Genomic DNA, 24,339 nt, shown 5'->3' with positions numbered 1-24,339 from the left:
CAGGCAAATCTGCTAATTTGGAGGGAGAAAACAGTTTCATCTGTCTTGCAGCAAGACACCTGAGAAGCCAAGGGAGCTGTTTCAGGAGAAAGCACAGAGAAGGTCTGTGTACTTACAGCTGTGCTTTCAACACTGGAAAATAAATCATCTTTCCACCACAGACCCCATTATAGTTACCCTCACATGTAAGAGCAATTAGAATGTTACTGCCTTGCTGTCATGGAGCAGCCTGAATTCCTGTTTGAAGAGGTGTAATGGGAGTGGGGTGATTATTTGTGGTTGGGGAATAAGGGTATGAATGAGTGAGTTATGAGATTTCACATAAATAATCCTCTGGCTTTTTGCAAAGAAGTGTCGTCCCACCCCATCACAAGCTGACAGCTCTGCCATTTCCTGCCTGAAGAAATTCATAAGAGCAAATATCAACTCTTCCCTGACTCCTCTCTGATGAGGGACAAGAAGAAGGGAGAAATTTGGCAGCAGCTGTTTAGTGTTGTGCCACTTCATACTGCTGGCTCAGACCCCAGCAGCCTGCTCAGTTCTGCCCGAATGGCAAACACAGCTCCTGCCCAGGACAGCTGCCACAGTGGGAGCCAGCCCTTCCTGGCAGAGGTAAGGGCACAAGATGGAGCTAAACCCGATTTAGCCACAGATACTGTCCACTTTGTTCTGTGCTTGAAGGACCCCCCAGAAAGAAAGATGTGACAGATTCCAAAGAAAAGGAGCAGCTAGGAGACAACTGTGTGTGTCCCCCTGCCCCACTCTACTTTCCCAAAAGAAAACAAACAAAAAATTGTTTCAGGTTCCACTGGGATTGGAGGCTCCTCTCAAAACTTTGAAATACAAATTCAGATTCAGTTTCTGCTTGATGGATGGAAAAAAATAATGGTTCAGGCTGGTTTCTGGTTAAGTTCAACTCCCAGCAGAACCACCTGTGCAACTCAAGAGCAGGACAAAAGTATGAAGGGGGTGTTTTGCCATATGGATAAGTAGAGTTGGGCTTGAGAATGAAGAGGAATAAAGAAAGAGGCTCAGCACAACGATGTCCTGTCCCATGGGAAACAATTAAGCTTGAACTGAATTCAATATACAGGAAAAGCAACAGCGGAACAGAGAAGCAGCAGTAGCAGCAAAACAGTCTGGTGTGAGAAAGATACAAGATCAAGTTAAATCAGGAAAGCTTTTGTGAAGGGATGGCTTCAAGAGGTATCTGCTAGTCCCTGGCTTCTGCATGAAAAGAAAATGATCAGAAGAAACTCTAAGAAGTCACTGGATAAATCTTTCCCTTTAGGAACTGCCCTTTTGGAGCAAACTCTGTTCTGCTTGTATTACACATGCCAGCTCTTAAAACCTTCAATGTGTATGAAGAGTTTTGATTCACATGAACATCGATTTTTGTCATTGCATTTAAGCCAAAGTACTGCACACACTGCCTATCAGCCATAGGTCAATGCTTCAGCCTTGTATATCATTGTATGCAGGGGTATAAACATGATCCATACAACAAGAGAACCTCTTTGCCTTGGGTCTTGGGGTGCTGGTGAGCCTTCTAATGAGCACCCTCATCATCGTCCAAGCACCCTCATCACTTGGGCCAGCACAGGTGAGTTTTGATCTGCTGTTCCATGAGCCTAATCTCCATTAGATTTCCCTTGAGCAGTCACCTGCAGGTGGATTCATATCATATGCCATGCTTAGCCTACATATCTCATTTCTGGGTGTTACAAGAAACTGGATTAGAAACAGGTACTCAGCATAAACAGGTGAGCTGCTCAAAATGCCCTAAGACTGCAGTTTCAGCAGACTGCATCCAGCAAAAGAATAAACTTGAGTTTCAAGTGGTTTAACAGGTCAAAGCAGAGGAACAAAGTAATATATTCATGGTTGAAAGTATGCATACACCTGCATATACATCCACACAGCTGCACAATCAACAAAACACTTCCACAATTTAAAAGCATAATTAAGCAAATCAGGCTGATATATAGGTATTTTCTTTGACTTAAAGAACATTTTTAGCGTCTTACCTCACATTCACTTCACTGAAAATGAAACTGAGAACTCTTAAGACAGCGTTTCATTTTCAGAATGTAAAAAAATAAACCTAAAAATGTCCCCCCATATCAAGTCTACAGCTATGCTGTGTATTCTGTACCTCAGAACAGCAGAATGTGATGCTACACAGGTATCAAAAATATATACTCTTTATGCATAGAACCGCAGCCAGCTGCCCAAACATTAGGTGCTCAAGGGCCTTAGGGCATTGATGCCTCATAAATTTGAGAGTATTTATTAGGTGAATACAGAACTGGAAGTTTTGTAGCAGTGGAAAGTAAGTATGATAATGAGGTAAACACATGTTCCAAAGAAAATACGAGCTAATCGTGCCCTCTGTGCAGGAGACAGCAGCTTTAAACAATCACTTTGGGAATGGTGGAGCAAGGCGTGCGAGCTGCTACAGGATGGGCAGCTCGTTAATGACATCTCTCTGTGTCCTGGAGATTTTTAGTGCTGTAAACCCAGTTTGACTGGGTTAACCAAATAGGCGTTCTGCGTCTTTGAATGCTTGGAGAATCTTATGAATACTCCTTTCTGTTCTAAAAAGTGGAGTGTTACATGTAGCTTCAGTTTTCCTTAGATAAGTAAGAGGAAGCATCCTTCAGGCACCATAACCACAGGTACCCGGGTACAGCCGGGATTCCTCCTTGGGTCGGAGGACACATCAGGTGGGGTGAGGTCTGTGCATCGTGAGCTCCATCTGGAGGTTGTTTGCTGTAATCTGTGCTTTCGGAAGAATTGGAGAGAAAATGCAGCAGTGCTGGGCCAAAGTCACCAAGTCATCTAGAAAAAAATGACCTTGCAAACCATCAGGAAACCGCACATTTTTGCCGTGGAGTTAGTGCCAGATGCCCCATGGGATGAAGGAGTCCAAAGGAAAATTGAAGGTGAATGAGAGCTTAAGGAGACACGTGGACTTTAGTCAGCTGCTTAATGACACAAGTTTCAGGGCTGCGCTTCTCTAAGGCCAGAGGCTATAATGGCTGCTCCGCTGTCAGCCAGCTTCTGAAAGAAAAAACACGTCTGCAATTAATTACCCAGGGTGTTAAACTGATATGCAAGCAGAATTTTCATTTTCATAGACTCTTTACATTTTTTAGTCATGAAACTAAGCAGTCTTCCCTAAGTTGTGGGTGTCAAGGGCTACAAAAGTTATTTCCTCCATTTTTTCAGCACTGTTTAAAATCAGAGTTACATAGGCCCTCTTCCACAAGGGGATTATTAGAGGGTGCACAGTGTGGTGCCTAAGGAAAAAAAAGCAATTCTTGACATGCACACAGACCATCAGGAGATCTTTGACTTGCAGGAAGAGCTGAGCTACTATTGCCAGCAAGATGTAAAAATTTGGAGGGAGGCCTGCAGATCATACAGAGAGATGATTATGGTGATGGCCTGTCACACAGTGGATGAGAAAGAAAGTGATGAAAAGGTGAAGCTTTATTGCTTTGTAGAGCCCTTTCTGTGTAATATGGTGACCTCTACTCCCATGTCCATGTACTGGTTTATAGCTCTTATTGGAGGAAAAAGGTATTTGACAAATGACATACGTACCTGGCCCAAAAGGAGAATATTCAAACCTGTCATGCATTGCACAGCTGTTGGGTATCAAGTGAGAAACTGCTTCTGGGGTGGCAAAGTGATCAGCAATGGGAGGACAACAACTTTCAAATATAATGGGTGCTTTTTCCATGGTTTTATTGAATGCCACCATGAAAATGACTGGAACCATCCAGTGGGGACAACCTTTGGGTGTTCATGTTACACAATCAAATGAAAGATGGATGGCCTAATGAAAGCAGGGTTTACCATCAGATCCAGATGGGAGCACAAGTGAGCTGCTATGAAAAGAAACAGATGGGGAGCTCATGGTCTTAGCCAGGACCAAACTGTCCAGGCCCTTATCCCCAGAGATGTGTTTTCTGGCAGCAGGTCAATGCCATTTGTCTGTACTACAAAGCAGCCCCTGATGAAAAGATACACTGACCACCTACTTTAGACTGGTAAAAATAAAGGTGTACTTACATGGGCTCTTTTCCCTAGTGCTTCTCATGAGCATAAATGGAAAATTGTTATTTTCCCTGTCTGAAACCTGGCAGGCTTGCTGCTGCTGAATAGAAGTCCCTTGCAGTTGCCTGGTATACCCTGGAACCGGACAAGGTTCTGGGGAAGGGCTACAGCTGTGAAACCCATGAGGTCTGGCATTTTGAATAGAGAGGCAACAGCCTTTCCTTGCATTACATAAAGATATGCCTCTGCCAGAAGCAGGAAGCTTTAGGCTGCCCAGCCTGGTGTGCACATGCAGACAAAACCCTGCTACATATGCTGAGGATTACAGGCAGAAAGATGCTGTTTTGTAGCTTGAGCTTGTTAAGTAAGGAGTTGTATGGTTATCCCTTCACCCCAGCTTCTAACGTGCCCTCCTGTGATTTGTCCATGAGGATGCAGCCACTGGCTGGTGGAAGCACACCAAAGGATGTGTGTCCTTGATTTGCAAGACTGCAATTTCTACAGTTTTCCTTGCCCCTGTATGGTTGTGCCTACAGCCATTTAAAACCTCAGACATCCTGCATGACCATGCCTTTACCACAGCACAGGCTCTGGGACAATCCTGAGTCACCCAGGGGATTCTCCCAGACAAAGATTATTTATTTAGGTGAGCTGATGAGTGATGGCCGTGTTACTGAGCTGGAGGCTACAGGTCCCAAGTGCTGCTTAGAAATTCAAAGCTGGACTTGAACTGCAACAAACAAAAGAGATTCATTTTTCTGTCCGAGCCCAGAGGGGCTGGGCAAGGACAGGAAGGTCGGGCAGTGCTCCCAGGGTCCTGGCAGTCCCTTGCTGGCCTCCTTGCAGGACTCCATAGCCCTAGGGCACACTCCAGCTTACTCACACTCCCTTGGTCTCTTCAACTCCCCCCCACCCCAAAGAGGACTTGATGTGCAGGCTCAGAAGGTTGGGGAACATGGACTTGCCCTTTGCTTGTTTGATTACTTCCATTCACACTGCCATGAGGAGGTTGCCCTTGCTGGGGGGGGGGGGGGAACTGCCTGCACCAATGGACCCTGGGGTACAGGGAAAACACTAGGAGCTTCCAAGAAGCTTCCACTTGTCACCTCTCTATAAAGATGCCTGTTTGCTCTTTGAACCTAACTTCATTTGTGTCTTGAACAATTTTTGATGGCAAAGAATTTCATAGCCTAATCACACAGACATTCAAAACGATATTAGTGATAAGCCAAGAGCAAGCATGCCTTGAACTGCACCAAGATGGCACTTTGCTCATGTTGCAACACGAGAAGAACACACTTCATTACAGGCTTTCCCAGGATATCCTTCCATCTGTTTCTTCTGTTACTCCCTGACTCAAGATAAGCAGTGCCAGCCTCTTCAGTTCTTTGGCATTGCTGGACCTTTATAACATTGTACACTCACCATTTCCTGTCCACTCCATACCAGGTATTCCAACAGCTGCACGAGGAAGAAATGAAAACAATTTCCTTTGCAAAACAGAAATTTTTTTTTTTTCCATAGGAAAGGAAAAAAAAGTACCCTCAAGTTTTAAGTGGTGTTTACCATGACAGTATTTTCAAACAGCAGCCACAGAAACAAACCGTAGTGTTTCTTATTTTAATTGCATAAACCCAACATGAATAAATTTTATCAAGCCTGTAAGTATACAGATGTGTATTCTTTTAACATTTTTGTCTACTTTTATTTACAAAAGGAAAAATGAACCTACAGTTTCAAGCCAAACAAAAAACAAACAACAAACAAGGCTAAAAGTGAAAGAAGAGGCAGAAGAATGTGTGGGCTTTTACTTTAAAAAAGTATCTGGAAGACAAACAGAGGACACACATGGAGAGCTAAGAGCCAGAGCAGCTGCTGATGCCCTTGAATTTGAAACAGCATTTGAAAACCCAAGTCTCTTATCCCTCACTTCACGTGTAGTTAAAGAGACCAAAGCAGAGAGTGTTCCTTCAAGCCTCAGATGTACTCTGGGGCACTGGACGCTTAATAGCCATATTTTTCATTGAGATGAGTCTTGCCATCACCACTTTGACCTAATGGACAAAGAGGAAGAGTTGCATTATTCCTTTATCCCCTCATCTAAGAGAAACGTGTATCCCTGTATGAAATAGTCTCTAGATAACACCAGGCATACAAGCACAGAGGATAAAAAGGCTGCATATTGCAATGTGTCTTTTGATTTACACTTACAGTTCATTTCAATTTTACTAAGTGTCAAGATTACATCAGGTACTCCTGGTTTTGTGGTTGTTTTGTTTGGGTTTTTTTTCTGGAGTCCTCATAACGACAGCTAGAAGGAACATTTTACTATTTATTAGCAGGCAGAGATAGAAAACAGAGCTCCTCTTATGGACACAGATTGCTTAACTATCCCAGATCAGACCTGAATCCAGTATTCTGTTCCTGTGGATTCATATGCCAGAGATGTGCAGTCTTTTCATTGAAGCATGATTCACTAAATTACAGTTTTCTTCAGTGAAATTTATTCTTATTTCTATAACCTTGCAACAGCCTTACAAAAATTATAGTAATGAATTTATGAAGTGAAGGCTAAGCTTTGAACTTACTCTGAAAACCTCAATGCATGAAAATGAGTTTTCTATTTTAGAGGAACTGAACATTCATTACCCTGTTTAAGAGTAACTTCACCTAGCTAAAAAAACCCTGGAACTAAAAAAAAAAAATTATTCAAGTTTAACATATGTTGGATGAGTGTATCAATTATTCAGTGCCTTCACCAAAGCATTATCAAGACTTTTCGCCAAAACAAATGTGTTTGTATTCCAATGTTTTTGCAAAAAACCCGCAAAGAAGCATTTTTGGATTTCACAGACTTCAGTGAAAACTGAGAATACTAAAATTGCTGGAGCATTTATCCCTAGGGAAGGTTTGAGCTTGTCTTTCAACTAGATCATCATACCACCATGTGTGAATGCAGTTAGCTCTCTGAGGTGTTACAAAACTGAAAAACAAACTTCAGGTGTATCTCTCCATTGCCATGAAGCTACTACAGATATGGTCTGTATTTCACTGCAGGACTTGCATGACCATACAACAAACATGGGGCATAATATGCCACAAAACGTCAGGTTCTGGGTGAAGTATTCCTGAATTAGCTTTTTCTCAAGGGTTTACAAGAACATCCTGACAACTTATTAGGAAGATTCCTGAGTTATGAGACTAAAACCAGTAAGGAAATGGTTGATACCTGCAGGAGGAATCCATATGCAGTAGTCTGGGTCATCATCCGGGTACTGTGAGGAAAAAAAAGGTTGTTGGACCTGCGAAGAGAGTGAAGATTTTTTAAGGTGCTGCACTCCTCCACCAATGTGTCACAGCCACTAAACCTCTCATTAATTCAGAGACAAATACTGAGAGGGTTATTTCTACAAGAGTCAGGGATGAAAACAGTAATACAAAAGAAACATCAAACCCTCAAAGAGACCCAGTTCATTTCTATTAGTCACAGACTAGCAGAAATGCTGGTTAGCAGGGACCTCTGGAGGTCATCCAGCCCAATTTCCCCCTCAAAACAGAACCTGTTCACTTCAGGACAGTATAAACCTAATGTTTGGTGGTATCATTTGACATAGGATTTCTTTATGCAGGGGAAGGCTTTAGAGTAGGATTTTCAATAAGTGCTTTACTGATTTCAATGCACAATGCCACTGAAAACTTAGGGTTTAAGGTGACTTTCAAACTGGAATTTATAAAAGTTCAGCTGTTATATAAGGACAGCTTTGTTTTCAAAAAGAAAAGAATTTTTTCAGGTCTCACTGGCGTCTTGAAATGTTAAAGCAAACGAAAACAGGTCACTTGCAATGCAGTTGTTGACATAGCAGTATCTGTTTGTCCCTAGATTTTTAAGTTTTGCCACATCAGCATCATTTTCTCAACAACTTCTGTTTTCAACAACTACAGGTAAAAAAATCATACAACTGTAGAGTGCAAGACTTAAAAGCTCAGAATAACGCCAAGTTACTCAGCACTGATTTGCATTACTCTGTAGTATCATTACACAATCTCAAGTTATGCAGTTGAAGCAAATTTTCATTCCCTCAAAAACTTTTCTTCCCCAAATTAACATCTAAAACAGCTTTTTTAGAAGACTAATGTTTTCCAAAACATGAGACTGCAGAGTTGCACAGCTTTTAAATCTGGCTTGTGAACAATCACTTGAAAATTGTTTTTCCAGTTTTACATGATTCAAAGTTATTGAAATATTACAAAAAAAAGAAAAAGCTGACTTCTGGTTGATACTTTCCATGCAAGATCTGAGTCCAAAGGCAGAGACAGCATGTGGAAAAAGTGATTTGTGATGGGAGAAGGAATACATCTAATACATCTGGCATTTGGAGAATGCTCAGTGTTAGAGCAAACTCTCTGCTGATGAGAGGTGCTGACTTGACTGCCTCAGCATGAAAAACTGCCTTGTCCTCCCATATTCATAAAAGTGGTAAAAATTGAGCTTTACCACTATAAATATACTCTTGATTTCTCTAGCATCTTTAGCAAGGCCAGCAACAAAAGACAGTTCTGAGGACTGTGCCTACCCAATCCCTGGGTCCTCTGCCAGGACTAACAAGGCAGCAGTCAGCACACACAGGATGCAGGGAACTGAGGTTCAGTAAGTGCTGCAGGGCTAAAATTAGATGGTCCCTACAAAGAAACTGCCCCAGTGGTCAGAACTCATGGTCCACCAAGTAGAGTCATCTCCTCTGATTGCAGTCAGCAGAAGGGTGGGATAGCAGTCAGCAGAAGGGTGGGATGCCCTCTAAAGAGAAGAGCCTCACAATAATCATTAGGCTGTCAGAGAAGATCCTTCCCAGCTCCAGGAAGGAGACAATTGACTGAGTCCCAAAATGTGCAAAGCTCATATACTTTACATTTTAATACAAATCTTATGCACAGGAGAAACATTACCTGGTACATCCACTCAAATTCAGGGACATCTTGGTTGCAAAAGACATTAATCTCTTAGACTCATCTCTTTTCCCATCTTACAGAGAAGGATGAGGTTTGATACAGACTAACTGCAGCTTTAGTACAGAGTGTTCTGTGTAAGCCAATATGTATTTCCCAGGCTACTCTCCAAGGAAAACTTTGCATTGACATTTCAAAGCCTGGAGAGAACCTATGTGCTATAACACTTGTGATACCGGAGAAGCAGCAATTAGTAAGTGCCAAGTGAAAAGGTGAAAAAAATAACTTTTGTGATTGAACAGAGAACCTCTAGCATGTCTGAAATGCTGTGCTTTGCCTTTTCAAAGACTCCACAATCTGTGTTCAATAGCAGAATATAGTTCTACATTTGGGTCTTAGTCAAGCAGAGAATCACTATTATCACCAAGTTAGAGTCCATCAAATTGTTACTATTTCACTAAAAAAAAGGCCTAGAAATTATTTTCTCTCAAGCTGCAGGAGTCATAGTGTCATAACTGACCTTGCTTGAGCTATGGACTTTCTTAACTTTCTCAGATGTCTCTTCAGGTTCCTTATTTACTACCTTGGATGCTGGGAAGAAAGCAGATTTGTTTTATGACACAGCACAAATGACCAATTCTACAGAAATGAACTTACAGGAAGTTCACATAGAAATTAATACATCCATAAGGAAATCCAAGATATCTCACTGCACCACAATTCATACTTAAGAAAAATATTGCTGCACATCTTACTGTTTTTCCTAGATTTAACTTATGTTAAATACACTGTCAGTCATGTAACTGAATGCAGTTTAGTAAGATCCTCTACTAGTGATTCCGTAATGTTAACTTTAGTTAATGGCAGATGTTTATTTTCTAAAAGACACTATCTGTAATCCCTGCAGTGATTGATTTAGAAAGGAACGAGTAGGAAATGTGCAGGACTAATTTGCTTTAAAAAAACCCCAACAAAACAAACACCAAACTTCAGAGTTGATGGGTGAGAAGAATTCTTTGGTTTTCTTCCACTTCGTCTCTGAAATATTGATACTCTCATGGCTTAAGTGTATGGGTGAGATGATGAGGATAGATTCTTAGGAGTCTGAGTTATGAAAAAATAGAAAGGTCTTAAAAATCTCCACCATGTACACCCAACATTCTTCATTTTGAAGCTCTGATATTTGTGCATACATGCAGAGGCATCATCAAGGTCACTAGCAGACTATTACCTAATGTGTTATGTAGCATTTGTCACTTTATAAAAGGAAGTTCTGTCCTCCTGTAGCGTTAAGAGCTAGTGCAAAAGAATAAGGGAGTAAAAAGCATCATCATATTCTCCTAAATTAATTCTTGTTCTCACACTGTTTTTTTTAAAACAAAGGATCTCAAAGCAATTAATGACTATGAAAAGCAAGGAGAACTGTAGTGGAAGTGACTTGTCTTTACCATACACTTACCACTTCCCAAGCAAAACACAATCTTTCAGTTCAATTCTAGATTCTTTAGGCTCTAGATTAGGCTCAGTTTCCTTTGACCCACATTAGACAGTAAGCCCTTTAGTCAGTTTCTAAACCCACATGGTACTACAAAATGGTCTGTATTGTACTGTTCACCTTGGGATTTCTCTTGTGAGGGTCCTGTCTGAGATTCATTCCTCAGTACCTTTGGCTCAGGCAGAAAATCAACGCCTGTAACAGAAAAAAGAAAGAGCTCGGTGGGCACTGCAGTAACTTGAATGAGCAGATTGCATCCCTGAGACCAAGTGCAGAAGGGAACTCTTTGCTACATTTGTCTCAGGGAGAACTCTCAAAAGTCTTCCCAATTATTTCATCCACCAAGTCCATTGCAATACAATAAAGAAAATTCTGTGATCTGTTAGAACACTTTTCAGCAGCAACCTGTCCAGCATTAAGCCAAGAAGCTAGACCTAGCTTTCTGTTATCAAAAATATTGTTCAATGAGAAACATCATTACTCAGTTTTCAAATGCATCAGGCTGATACAGAAAAGGAGGGATTGGAGATACCTCAAAGATACCTTTCCATTACCACTTTTGAAATTGTTTTACCTCCTTACAAATGGATCTGAAATTTTGCACAGACATTTGTTTTCTTATTATGTCACTTTTACTGCCAACAAAACATTGCAGTTGTTTTCATTTGGACAATCAATTTAATGGAAACAGGGCTTAACAAAATAGGACTTTCTTACATCCAGGAGATTTACTCTATTTTACCAAAAAGCATGAAACACTGACTGCCAAGCAGAGTTTCAGCTAGAACCATGTGATACTCAGCTGCTGCCACACAGACTCTGAACTCATGGCAAAAAAACTATGGAAAAGAAACAGGCTGGAGAACCTGTGACTCAAACATCTGATTCACATAGCTCTTAAAAAATCAGCAGTAACAGACTCATCTTCATTACTGAAAAAATCAGAAACAACAGTTTACCATCCTGAAGGGATTCTAGATTCTTGTTATTGCAAGGAGAGCCATCAGGAGCAAGACTTTCTTTTCCTGTTTCTTTCTCTGTTGTCATTTTAATTTCCAGGTTTGATACTCTGCTGTTTACCGCATCTGCTTCTTGCTGCTCTTCCATTTCTTCCTCTTCCTCCTCCTCCTCCTCCTCCTCCTCCGGTCCATCATCTTTTGTTTTTAACAAGCTTTCAGGGATGTCTGGACGCTTAACAGGCAACTTCTGCAAGACAAAGACTTGTGCATCAGTGCCAAGAAAGAGGCAGCTGTCACAGATACTCATTACAGGAGAAAGCACACACACTACTGTCAGAGACAGCTGGTAAGGAAACACTCTCAGGATGACAAATAGTTAGGTTTTAAGGAAAAGTTATTCGTAGAGATGGAAGATGAAAAAATACATCCAGACCATAAACAAGAAGTACAGTCTTTTCATAAGAGGGACACTGGAAACTGAATCAATTGTGGATGTGATCCTGGTTATCAAGACAGAGAACAAGAAAAGGACCAGCTGTTGAAGTAGAGCACTGGTTCAACCTGATGCCCTCAGACTGTCTCTATTTGTCCACTGCCTTTTGACCACAGCTGTGCCCCAGGAAACTGGCTGTACAAGGACACAGAATGGCAACTGCTCCAACACCACTGCTCGTTGTCCATGCACCTCCCACTGCCACAGGCTGGATCTCCATGCTATTTCCATGTGTGTGAGAAGACACAGTTGCCACCTACAGCCTCCACAGCCTGAGAAGGTGTCCCACAAACAGCCACTGACTTGCAACACTTAAAGTCCAACTTACGCCTAGGCTTCCAGTTTTCAGTTTGAATTTGCTCCCCCCTTTCATTGCACCGAAGAGAGGCAGGTTCATCTTTTTAGGCTTGTTCTCTGCATTCAGACTGTAACTCCCACCCCTAATAAAAATTAGACACAAAGGAAAACAGTATACAAAGTATCAAACAAATCTTATGTAGACAAATGCAAAAAAAAAGTCTGCCTATGAGAAGTGGATATACAAAAAATCTTTTTATTTCTCTTCCACTTGCACCATCCAAGGAGGAAGCTGCAAGAGAGGACTCCTCCATCCTACATATATGTTGTAGGATCCAGATATGTGCCATAACAGGAAGCAAAAAATAAACAAGGAGAAAACCTTCTGTATCACACAGACTCCCTTAAATTCAACTGCATGCATACATACACACATATTTATATATAAAACCACACTTGGAGGCCAAACCTCAATTTAAACGAATTAAGTAATTAACCTCTAATCAAGCTGCCGTTAGCAAATAATGAACCCAGCACACACCCTCTCAAACTGCAGTGGTGCTGCTAGGCAGTAGTTGAACAGCCACTACATTTGACTTCCAAATACATTTCACAGAGTGAAAGTGGGTTTCATGTTGTATATAATACCTGTAAAATTCTTCAGTTCCTTTTGGATGCAGGTTGGGAAAAAAGTTAAAGAAGCTAACACTATGCTTCCAGTCCCTTACCCGTGTCATCCTGCCAGCTTGGGCTGGTCTTACTCCAGTGTTGTGCATTCCCCTCAGCCATGGATGCTGCAATAGCCCAGAGGCACAGCAGTTCCTTAAAGAGATGAGCCAGGTAGTCTGGAAGGCTGTCCTGCTTTTGTGATTGGAAAGCTGTCTATTTACTGGGCTTGCACAGCTGCCCATGGATAACAATAAAGGGAAAAGGAATCGTTTTATGTTTTCACCAAGACTTACTGGGGCTTCAGCTCAGGCAGTTCTGCAGGCTTGACAAGCTTTATTAACCCTTTCAGTCTCTGCTGCTCTTTCTTCAGTTCAAACGACCGCAAGTGAAGCTTCTTTCGTGCCACGCTATCTAAGGTGCCTCCTGATTTTATTTCGGTCATGAATTCATCCAAGGAATCTTGAGCTGCTGGATGGGACTGGACTAGGCAAGATAAAGGGGAGAGACATAATGTTATGGTGGGGAGATAAGAACTGTAGCCATCAGGTCCTGCCTTTAGAGAATAAGGTACACAGGAACAACTATCCTCTCAGTGAGTTTCTGTTGAATAGTGAAATAACGGAGGTTGTTAGGCCTGGAAAGATGAAAGCATTTCTCCAACAAAAGCCTGAAAGGAAACTTTAATTCACTTACCTAACAAGGCCTCTTTTAAAACTGAATGTTTCTTTGTGAGCATTATTCCTGGTTGTACATCTCACTTCTAGATCTGCTCTCCCTGAAAAGGTGGCTTAGGGGTTTTTTTGTAGTCACAAAGTTAAATAATCTCAGTCACAAGAAAACCTACACCACTGCATAGGGAATCCGATTTTGACTTTCCTGGAATATTTATGTCATAACATTTGCAAAGTTCAAAATCAATCAACGCCACCTTCTACCCCTGAAAAGGTGCATACAAAACCAATTTAACGCATTAGGCCAATCACACAGAACTTACCTTTGTTGTGACTAGATTTTCTGCAAGAAAACTGCTTTGAACTTGAAAAAGAATAATGACAGTCTTCCTACTCCAATTAATTTCAAAATATTAATAATTTTTTGCATATTTGACTAATTAAAATAAAACTCAGGAGGTAAAACTAAATCTCTAATGACTAAGAAAAATAAATACAGACTTCTAACACCTGGATTTAAAATAACCAAACAAAAAGATCCAGAAAAATGCCTTTCTTTGGCTTGAACAGTGCTTCAGAAGTTGTTATATGGTATTCAAAGATAACCTGGAGGCAAACAAAGAAGAATGTTCTTGCCAGAATTTTAACAAGTCTTTTGACAGATAGTTTTCTGCCTTTTAATATTAAATGAAAAGTGGCAAATCCAATATGTATTTTCTGCCTTATAAGTGTTTTTGTATAAATGCACAAGCGTAATTATTTGATCACTGAGTTATTTTCAGTTCAGCTTGAGTTAATTAAGTAGCACTTGAAATTTTAAATTCATAAAAATAAAACAGACTAAGTTATTCTAAAGAGTACATATTTGAGCACTTTTACAAGACTTAAATAATTAGAGGAAAGTCTAATAAGATTTATGCTCATAAATTGATTCAATTGAAAAGGATAGTTCTGGTGTAAAACAAAACAGAGTTTACCATTTGGAAAGACATGAAAGCCGTAACAGTAACTGTTCAAAGATATACAGAATTAATAGGCTTCAAAAGATAAGAAACAGTTGTAGTATCCACCTCCATGCAAGCATAAATGATGACAAAACATGTCATAAAAGAAATTCTGATAGAAATACTCTTGTTTTTCATAACAACTATTAATACGAACCAAGATAAAAACCAACAATGAAAAGGTATTGTTAACAATCAGTCTGAACCTCCTTGCAGGCAGGAGCGGAGCAGAATGATAATTTGATTTAAACATCAAATTACAAAGATGTGGTTTAGTGAGTAGTCATATTATTCAGAACAATTACAGCTCCACAATTCAATTCAGAGCTCACTGCTGTACGGCACAGCCGTGTAAGTGCTTCGGTCAGAGAGTGATGCTGAGGGAGTCAGATCGCCCCTTCTTGCAAATCGGATTCTCTGCTCGATTCCACCAACAGGGCCTAATACCAGCTAGTTCAGCTTGCAGAGTTAGTCAGCATTCCTGATCTGTTGCAGCAGTTTTCTACACTATTGAAGTAAAATCTGACATTAGTATGAGGTGAATCAATCATGTCTATTATACTTCATATCCCAGTGACAAAAAGCTTATTGGTATTTTTTCCTGAACAGGCAACCAAAGATGAGACTGAAGAGCTCCATATATTTGATCTGCATTCAGCAGCATCAGTGAATGAGAGATACCAAGTCAGTCTATCAGTAATTAGTTCTGAAGAACCCCAGGGAACAATTTGTGAATTTTGACTGAGATTTTTTTAGACAACTACTTAATTCCTCCAAGTGTTTGGTAAGAGGTGTAGCAATTTAGCCTGTCATTCACTCACTGGTGTCTCTACACTCTTGTCCTTAGGCTCCAAATAATCATTTAGAGCAAACAAAAGTGCATTAAGGTTTCAGAACTGTATGTAATGCAGCAGTTTTGCTGGATAGCTCATGACATTGGTAAGAATGTTCCATGGTCAATAACCCTGCTCCTGGCTTTCTCAACATCTGTGATTAACCTAAAGCATTCAAATAAGAGAAAACCCAAGGATCTAGAAAACACCCAAACAAAGCAGATGACTGATGCAATATTTGCTATGTTTGTTTTATCCTGGTCTAGTTCTAGGGAATTCCCATCCAATACTGAATGATTCTGTACTTCAGTGAGTGCCAAGAATGCACTTTATTTCAAAGCTCTGAACTAGTTGTGTAACCACCTGCAACTCACAAAAGTACGTGTATTGGGTTTGCATGGCCAGGTTTTGGTGAGGAGGGGGCCTGCAGCACTACATGGTATTAGCAGAAGTATAAAACTGGACTGACTCTCCCTTCACCCAGCCTCTACTACAATATAATTCAACAGTCTTGTTGAGAAACAGTATCAGTAGAAACAAAGGTATCAGAACATAGGAAAGCTTGGAATTACACCTCTCAGGCAGTCTAAGCATTAGCTTCTTTTGCTAGTCAATTGACAACTACTTATCAAAAGTATAAGGCTGAAAACAATTGCTTCAAACACACTGAACATCAGTTAGAATGCCTGGTGGAACGGTAGTGCTCTTTGAACAGGGATCTGGTATAATCAGTCACCAACAAAAGTGTTGATACAAATTAGTTTTGGTGTGGACCTGAATAACTAGAATGAAACACAACCATATAATGCACAGACGGTAGCCCAGCTGTCACATTGGTAGGCTTCTTGGACAGAAACTTCTGACAAACTAATGCTGCAACCTTTATTAATGCCAACTCTTTTAAAAAGGTTTTTCTGTGAAGACCCAGCCTAAACACATTTCCTTACTGCCTTCCTTTTACTCCACAAGACATCATCAGTAACAGAAAGCAAAATGCAGCTATTGGTACAGTTTGCTTTTAAACCTAACTCACCAACAGATACAATCACTGCTCTGGAAAGGCTCTGCCTTTAGAAACAAAGGCATAATCCTAGAACCTGAATGGCACCCTCATGTACTGGCATGTACACTCAACATACGGGTTAAGTGTCAACTGCTTTGTCTCCACATTTCTCTCTTCCCGCTTTTCCATTTCACAGTGTGTTTACAATTAGAGAAGTGAAAGAAAATATATTACCTTTTCTGAAAGTTTTTTCCTCTTCCCTTATAAATGTTTTTTTAAGGAGTGGAAAAAACAGCATTCCTCAAACTGGGTCACTTTCAGCAATATGGGGAGATACACAGTAATAATACTCACCCTCTTAGAACTCCAGAAGCTTGTACACTTGCCACCTTACTTTAACTTAGATGTTGCTTGCTTTGGAAAAAGCTGCAGTCATTAGCAAGTGACTATAAACAGAGTACATAAACTATTGAATGAAGATTGTAAGAATTCTCTCGAGCTAACTCAGTGACCTGCAAACCTTCCTATCCCTTTGTGAAAAGTGGACACTGAAAAAAAAACCCAAATCACAAACCTTTGAAAAGAGAAATCCCTAAGATAACTTTAAGCTCTGTATTTTTCTTTATGGAAAGCACTATGATCAAATAAACTTCACACCTTACCTTTCCCTGAAACCTTCAGCTTCTCTGTTATCTCGGAAAGCTCATTTTCTGCTTCTTTTAGCTTTGTGACCTATGAGAGAACAACATGCTTAGAAGACTTTATCTTGTTAAAATCTCATTTTAACAGTTATTCAAATATCCCACCAAATTACTTCCACTTTTCTACTTCTAAGCTTTGACCAGGACTTTCTGGGCTGAAAAAAATTAGAAGTCTAGATTGTTCCTAAACAACTTATTCATTCCTTGACATAGAAAATTATTTAAACAGTTCCTGAAACATGAAAGTATGCATAATTCTTCTGCAGCAGTGTTACACCACCACTGTAGCCTCCAACCCCTCCTATCCCTCACACCCTATTGTCTTTGTAGGACTTAATAGTTGTCATATGCCTGTCAATCCAGGATTCTTATTCTTTGAAGCAGAATGAGATATTTCTTTGGGATGTGTCCTGTGGACTTAAAAGTTTGGAATTATTTTCCGATGATTTAAAACTAAGTTAAAAGTATCCTGTTCTGGCATTTCATTCACCCACTGCCATGATCCACTACAATTTCTTCTTATTCATAATATAATACAGGCATGAGAGAGTAACCCCAACATGTCATCATAATTATTCTTACCAGGGAGTCGTAAGTCTCTGGTTTTTCTTCTATTTTACCAGCTTTCTTCATTCTGTTCAGTCGTTTCTTTTCCACAGCACCAGTTCGATCGAGGAAGGTGTCATCATCACTGTCGTAAAAATCCTCATCTTCCCAGTTCTTTGATTTCCTTTTTCGGGATACTGAGAAAGGCATGGGAGAAGGCAAGAAACAAAATGATTTGCATACCACTCAGTAATAAAGCAAATTCAAGATAGCAATCTCAAATCCCTAATTTAGGGCATTTAGAAGGATCACAGTTATTCACCTGCTTCTTGCCTCAGTACTCCTCGAGCATCGAGCAGCCTGCAAGCTTCCAGTGCACACTGTATCATTGCTTCCTTCTTTTTTCCTGAATGGAGAACCTCTGCCACCAGCTGCTTCCCTGATGCATCATCCACAGGCAACCTGTTCAGTTTGAAGGATCAGAGAACAGCTCACATACAAGGAGCTTTTCAGGGATGCTACTCAGGTATTTTACAATGGCATTGTTCTTCCCATTTCATTTTAATCTTTTTTTGTGTTAAATATTTCCACTTTTCATTTCATACAGAACCAATCAAAACATAAGCATGATTTCCTAGTCATGCAAGTAAATTTGTGTTTCACTAGTCCAAACAATAATTTTTCTTCTATTTATTCCATTGGAAATACAGAAAGTTAAAAGGTTAAATGTCAGTCCCTGAATAATTTTAAGTACAGGTATCTTGTACCCATATAACATGAGTAACAAATAGTTTCCATGCTGAAGCAAAGGACTTTTAAGCAGTACAATCATTACCATGTTGAGGCTTGTTGACTTAATTTCCACCTCACCTTCTCCTGCCTTATGAAAGAATGACATTAGTGGCCTCTATCAGGAACCCATCAAAAACTGTCTTATACCATACAGGAACTGAAATTGGGCACACAGAATTAAGTTTGGGTTTTTTTTGATCTTCCCCAATAGGAATTCAAAGAGATTGTTGCCTAGTTTCTTCTCTTGTATTTCAATTGCTTTTCACATATTGCTCTAAACAAGGGGAGTTGAAAAAACCTAGACTCTTGCTTTCCCAATTTTCATCCCTTAGGAAAACCAAATCCTGTCAGAACAGAAAGGAGTGCAGACACTGAACTAGGCACTGATCCTTGGACTTTTTTCTCAGTTTCAGGGCTTAGGTCTAATTCTAGCTGGCCTCCTTGCCAAGTGTGACACAAGTAGTAATTCCTTCAGCTTTTGTTTGCAAATTCAACAGTCAACTTCCATGTACCAAAGGAATGGAGATGTACATACTTGATCCTGCATAGCCAGCTGTTATGTCCACGATCATCATATTCATATTCTAACTCTTCTCCTGCAGAAGAAAAGAAAGTTGACATAGTAACCAAACTTGAAATAAGCAGGAATAATCTTTACAGCAGAGAAGAATGTCATGGAACTTTCGTGTAAACAAAAGAGATAAAAAGCTCTTGTTACATATCATGATTTTGCCTTACTTATTTTTTTTTTAAGTCATGGGATCTTCATTTGGTGTGCTCATTTGGGGTTTTTTTTTCAAAATCAAGGGTTTTTAAGATCAAAAAATCTCTAAGTGGCCTGTTTAGGAACACATAGTTCAAAGAAAAAAACAATCTTGTCTCTGTATGTATTAAAGTAAATGACGCTGAAGCAACAATCTGAATTCATAGATATTGTTCGTCTTGAAGATTGATTTTTCACTTCAGCAAGTAAGTGACTATTTTTTAAGTTTCACTAGCAACCACTGAAACTTTAGATCACTTAGTTATTGCCTTTTGTCTTTTTAATAGTTTCCCATTTTACAATTATACACAATTACAGCCATCTCCAAAGCAAAGAGTCTGGAAATTGGGTTTTAATTTTTCAACATAGCTTCAAAGCATGGGTGAAGTCTGAGTGTCAGTCCAGAGGAATACAACGTACTCACTGCAATTCCCAGTTTAGGAACTAGTAACTAAGTCTCAGATACACAATGGTGAGCCAGGTTTTAATAAAAAAAACCAAAGCAAACCACTACAAATCCCCACCAAAACCTGATGAAACAAAAAATGTTACCCACAATGTAACAGAAAGGTTTTGCTCCCACATCACACCTTAAATCCCCCTGCAAAAATAAGCAACAAAATAACAGTTTGCTAAGTAGAAGAGAATCACATTTAATAATAATAAAAAAGAAATAAATTACCTTCTCTATCAAAAAAGCCCTGTAGGGCCTTCCTAGGATCTTTCACATAAAAGACATCTTGAACATCCTGAAAATCAATAGCAATAGGGTTTTCTTCAACCTCATCGTCCTCAGCATCCTCACCTAGAAGACATACAAAGTGCAAAAAAACCGCATGGAACATCAGAAAGAGAACACCAGTATATTTCAACAATTCAAAGCATTCATTTGAAAGAAGTAGCAGCTGTCACAAAATTACTAAAATTACTTCCCTTAACTTTATTATTTCTGTATGCAATCAAAAAAGATCCCTTTTTTTGCTATTAGTCATTCCAACATATGATAGTTTTTCAGATTCATGTCAGTTTCAGCACTTTCAAAGGTTTATGAGCTTACACATTTTCATTCGAAAAAACCAACTCACTTTGTTGCAAAAAGCTCATTAATTTCAATTTATCTAGCTTTAATATGAGGGTTTCCTGTTTAAATGTAAAGACATCCTGCATAGAAGTCTCAAGCAGTTAAATTGCACCTCTTGGGCAAAAGTGTGGACATCATCACAAGAACAAACCAAACAGCATTAATTAAACTCTAAGTTTCATGGCCTTTTATAGGCATAGGCAAATGACCTCCTCCTGTTTAAAAGGAGCTCCTGTTTAAAACGAGCTCACCAGATGTTAGCTTGTCACATACCTTTCTTTTTAACAGCAAAAGGATTAATTTGTACCCAAAAATTTTGACTGGATTGTGACTCTTGGCAGCCAGTTGAAATATCAACCCTAATATTCAGAGAAAACTGGCTTACAGATCTTCTAGTGCATATCAGTCAATAGATACATCATCACTTACCCATTCCCCACGAGCAGCTCATATCACTATTCTGACTCCTTTCACTTCTCTCCTCTTTCTCATCTTCCTCATCAGAATCCTCTCCCAACATTGTCTTTTCTAATTTTGCTTGCTGCTGCTTGCGCAGGGCCTTCAGCTCAGTCACAGTTAGTTCTGACTCAGACTCCTGATCCTCTTTGGGTCCCTAAGTCCAAACAGAAAATTAGCAGAAGTGTTTTTAAAAACCCCCAAACAAGTATTTCCAACACACATGCAAATTACATATAATAACATAAACACGTCATTACACTGCTCTTCAAAAAGTGGAATTATTAGACCATTAGTTATGGTTTGCATTCCAAAATATATTAGTTTTAACGGCATTTTCAAAAGCAGGGAAGGAAGAAATAAGCATTATTATGTACTTGTAGTCAGATCCATCTCACATATAACTGTAATTTGAAGGCTGAAGGCAAAAATTCCGGTCAGAACTACCCAGGTGAATTTGAGGAATGAGCAGCTTCTGAAGTGCGTGTACAGCACACGATGTGCTGTCAAAGTTCCTACTAATAAGCGCTCCCCTTGTTCACAAAGAAATACTACTTCTTTACTTTAGTGGGGCATCATAGCGACAGAAAGACATTCCTAACACATCACACTGTTGGAGAAAAATGCCTTTCACACTCACTGTGCATCAGCAGAAACCCGCAACCCCACACCTCGCTGCAGAGCCGGCAGCAGATACCCACAGCTTTTCACCCAGTAAAACAACCACCCGATGGAGTCGGTAAATTCCTGAGCCTGATCCGGGCCAGCCTTTACCATCCCCGCACACGCTCCGGAGCCGCCCGACCCCGAGCCCCGACCCACCTGCAGGAGGAAGAGGCGGGAGCTGCCGCCGAAGCGCAGCCCGTGGCCCACTCGCACCCGGCAGTAGGTGCGGGGTGGCACCCGCGCCTTGTTGAGGAAGGTGCCGTGGGTGCTGCCCAGGTCGTACACGTAGAACCCGGCAGCATCGGCGCCGCTGGGGTCGTCGGGGGAGCAGCCGGCGCCGCGGTACTGCAGCACGGCGTGGTGCCGGGACACCGACGGGTGCTCCAGGGACAGGGCGCAGCCGGGCAGCCGCCCCACCAGGAACCAGCTGCTGTCCTCCAGCCGCACCGAGCCCAGCACCACGCCGCCTTTCAGCACCTCCAGCCCGTACCCGGAGCCGGCAGGCGGGCGGCTGCCCCACGGCGGCTCCTCGTAGCGCGGCGCGGCGGCGGCCGTGCGGGGGGGTCCTGGCGGGCTGGGCCCCGGGTCACCGGGAGCGGCGGGCGGCGGGCGGCTCGGGCGCTTGAACGCGGCGGGCTCGGCCTCCGTGGCCTCCGCCATCTTCGCGAGTCCGTCCCCAAACGGAGTCCTCCGGGAACGAGCGCCGCGGCGCTGCAGTGCCGGGGGTAAGGCGCAGCTCCCGGGGTCGCTCCGCCGCCGCCCAGCGCGGCCCGGGGCAGTGTAGGGGCGAGTCAGGGAGGGCGGCAGCGGCGGGCGAGGAGGCTGCGGCGGCGGCGGCGGGTGCTTCCCTCCTCTGGGCTGAAGGAGAGCGGATGGCGGGGGAGCCGCTCTCGGTGGCGGACCGGGACGCAGTTCCGGCTGGGCGGCCGGGAGGGGAGCGGAGCGGAGGGGTACACGGGGGGCGGGCAACCACGGGCTTGGGGTGCGGGGCAGCCGCGGGTCCGGGGAGGGAAAGAGGGCGAGTGGCGGGTGAACCGAGTGCGGCCCCCGGAATTTCTCCACGCCGCGGGTTCCGCTCAGTGAGGCCCAGGTGGGCCCACACCAGCCCTTGTTACCCACAGAAAAAATTTCCGTCTCACGAGTGCGTTTGTTTCTGCCCCCTCTCCCCTCAGGAAAAGCGCGATGCGATCTGTTCAGTGCGAGAGTGGCAACCTCATGCCGTCGAGGATACTGCGCTGCTCAGCGAGGCACTGAGCGACAGCCTGCTTGGCAGCCGTAACTTGAGTTAGTTGGAGCGTCATCCCAGCTCCAGTGTCTCTTGCTGCCCAAAGTGCTTTTGCCTGCAGCAAGGGTCCTTAGTACCCACAGTACTTGGTAGCCTTCTTCTGGGCTCTGAGCACGACAGGAGACCTATGTAAAAATGCTGCGATATTGGGGCGAGATCCCGGTTTCTTCCAACCAGGCCAACCGCAGCTCCTTTGACCTGCTGCAGCGTGAGTTCCGTACTGTGGAAGTCCAGGATCCTCCACTGCACCAGCCGTCTGCGAACAAACCCCGTCCGACCACCATGCTGGACATCCCCTCCGAGCCCTGCAGCCTCACCATTCACACCATCCAGCTCATCCAGCACAACCGGCGGCTGCGCAGCCTCATCGCCGCGGCCCAGGCTCAAAACCAGCAGCAAGCAGAGGGCATAAAAACCGAAGAGAATGAACCTCTGCCATCTTGTCCGGCCTCTCCACCTCTCCCTGATGACCTGCTTCCTCTGGATAGCAAAACCCCCAAAATGCCATTTCAGCTGAGGCACAGTGATCCAGAGAGTGATTTCTACAGGTGTGTTGGTATTTCTTTAGGTTAGTTCCTGGCTGAAGGAAAGTTGAGTGTTTTAAAATATATATGTAGTTATGTTGATCCCCTTAGGCTGAAGGGTTAAGCAGTTGTATGTAAAGTTTAAAACAGGCTTCAGAAGGGAAATACTTGGAGTTTTCCTGTGTGAATAACATGCACGTTGCTTGCTTTTGCTTCCTGTCTGTAAGATGTGGATGTGTAGTGCTGATTTCTGTCTTGCTAGTGCTATGCTAAATGTGTGTGCATGGTTTTGTCAGTGGTATTCTGACAGTTTTAGTTACAGGATGTGAAGTCTCTTCTATTTAGGTCACTTACAACTAAAGTTGTGTTTCTGTAATTGAAAATCCAGAAAACACATGACTAGGTTTTGGCTGTTCAGCTGTAGGTTCTGAAATGATGATTTGATAATGTATTTGTACGATTTCAGTGGCCAAGGACCTGTGACACAGTGACTATGACATTCCACCCAGTTTGGTGGTCTTTCAGTCAGAGCTGGAAGTGAATACTTGTCTTACGAAGGGAATTCTTGTCTTGGCTACTCGCTCCACCAGCCAAGGGCTGGAGAAAATGTAAAGAAAATTTGTGTTGCTTGTACCTCTGCTGCCAGCCTTTGATTAAGTAATATTGCCACCATCGCCTGTCTATCCCTCTGACTGGCACTAAATTCACAAGGAGGTGTTGCATTCCTGGCAGGATCTTGCGATACTTTGTAGGTTATATGCGTTTAAATTAAGGGATTAATCCTTGCTACTATGTGCACTAATGAGCATTTTGAGGGAGAGAATAACACATTTTAGTTTTTAAAATGGTAAATGTGCGTCAATGGAATATAATTTATCAGTTAAATGCCACTGAGATCTTTAATAGCCTGAGGTTGTCTAAAATGCATTTTACTGAAAGATGTCGCATTTGGTAACAGAGTCTCTCTGAACAGTAGAGTGATTCTTTAGTGCTGTTTCTGGAGGAACACCATCATCCTTCTCAGAAGAAACAAAGTAATTAGCAGAGAGGGGTGAAGGGGAATACAGTTGTGTGAGAGTAGTCATGGCCTGT

General features: G+C 41.9%; 2 protein-coding genes across 7 annotated transcripts in view; one reads left to right on the top strand and one right to left on the bottom strand.

Moving 5' to 3' along the window:
• Nucleotides 1–1,326: 1,326 nt before the first annotated feature.
• On the bottom strand, nucleotides 1,327–22,125 carry SLC4A1AP (solute carrier family 4 member 1 adaptor protein). Of its 5 annotated transcripts, none has more exons than XM_032102775.1 (14): nucleotides 21,595–22,125; nucleotides 20,746–20,929; nucleotides 19,918–20,040; nucleotides 19,008–19,068; nucleotides 18,003–18,142; nucleotides 17,717–17,877; nucleotides 17,096–17,165; nucleotides 13,216–13,405; nucleotides 12,285–12,396; nucleotides 11,464–11,710; nucleotides 10,625–10,699; nucleotides 9,530–9,600; nucleotides 7,295–7,367; nucleotides 1,327–3,063 (listed from the first exon to the last, which is right to left on the bottom strand). In XM_032102775.1, the coding sequence occupies exons 1-14, from the start codon at nucleotides 22,096–22,098 to the stop codon at nucleotides 3,053–3,055; spliced, it is 2,022 nt and encodes a 673-aa protein (XP_031958666.1). In that variant the 5' UTR covers nucleotides 22,099–22,125; the 3' UTR covers nucleotides 1,327–3,052. The 5 variants fall into 5 exon arrangements, with proteins under 5 accessions (XP_031958666.1, XP_031958669.1, XP_031958665.1 ...); XM_032102774.1 differs by lacking the exon at nucleotides 1,327–3,063 and adding an exon at nucleotides 5,672–6,119; XM_032102778.1 differs by lacking the exon at nucleotides 9,530–9,600.
• SUPT7L (SPT7 like, STAGA complex subunit gamma) overlaps nucleotides 22,095–24,339 on the top strand; it is an 18,111-nt gene continuing 15,866 nt past the window's right edge. Inside the window, exons 1-2 of one of the 2 annotated variants that reach the window (XM_032102782.1) lie at nucleotides 22,095–22,163; nucleotides 22,611–23,271. In XM_032102782.1, the coding sequence (XP_031958673.1) occupies nucleotides 22,859–23,271 (413 nt within the window). In that variant the 5' untranslated portion in view covers nucleotides 22,095–22,163; nucleotides 22,611–22,858. Of the gene's footprint in view, nucleotides 22,164–22,239; nucleotides 22,389–22,610; nucleotides 23,272–24,339 lie in introns of those variants that run through there. The other variant, XM_032102781.1, reaches the window with a different exon arrangement.

Source organism: Corvus moneduloides, chromosome 3 (assembly GCF_009650955.1).
Source record: "Corvus moneduloides isolate bCorMon1 chromosome 3, bCorMon1.pri, whole genome shotgun sequence".
NCBI lineage: Eukaryota > Metazoa > Chordata > Aves > Passeriformes > Corvidae > Corvus > Corvus moneduloides.
This window is presented reverse-complemented; position numbering and strand designations above follow the sequence as displayed.

Bases quoted from the DNA above. Each gene is read 5' to 3' on its own strand.
- SLC4A1AP (XM_032102774.1), bottom strand. From the start codon at position 22,098: ATGGCGGAGGCCACGGAGGCCGAGCCCGCCGCGTTCAAGCGCCCGAGC. The intron at 17,878-18,002 runs GTGAATAACTGT...TGCCTTTCTCAG, and splicing joins AGTACTGAGGCAAGAAGCAG to TATCCCGAAAAAGGAAATCA. The intron at 11,711-12,284 runs GTAAGTTGGACT...TTTGTCTTGCAG, and splicing joins TGAAAACTGGAAGCCTAGGC to AAGTTGCCTGTTAAGCGTCC.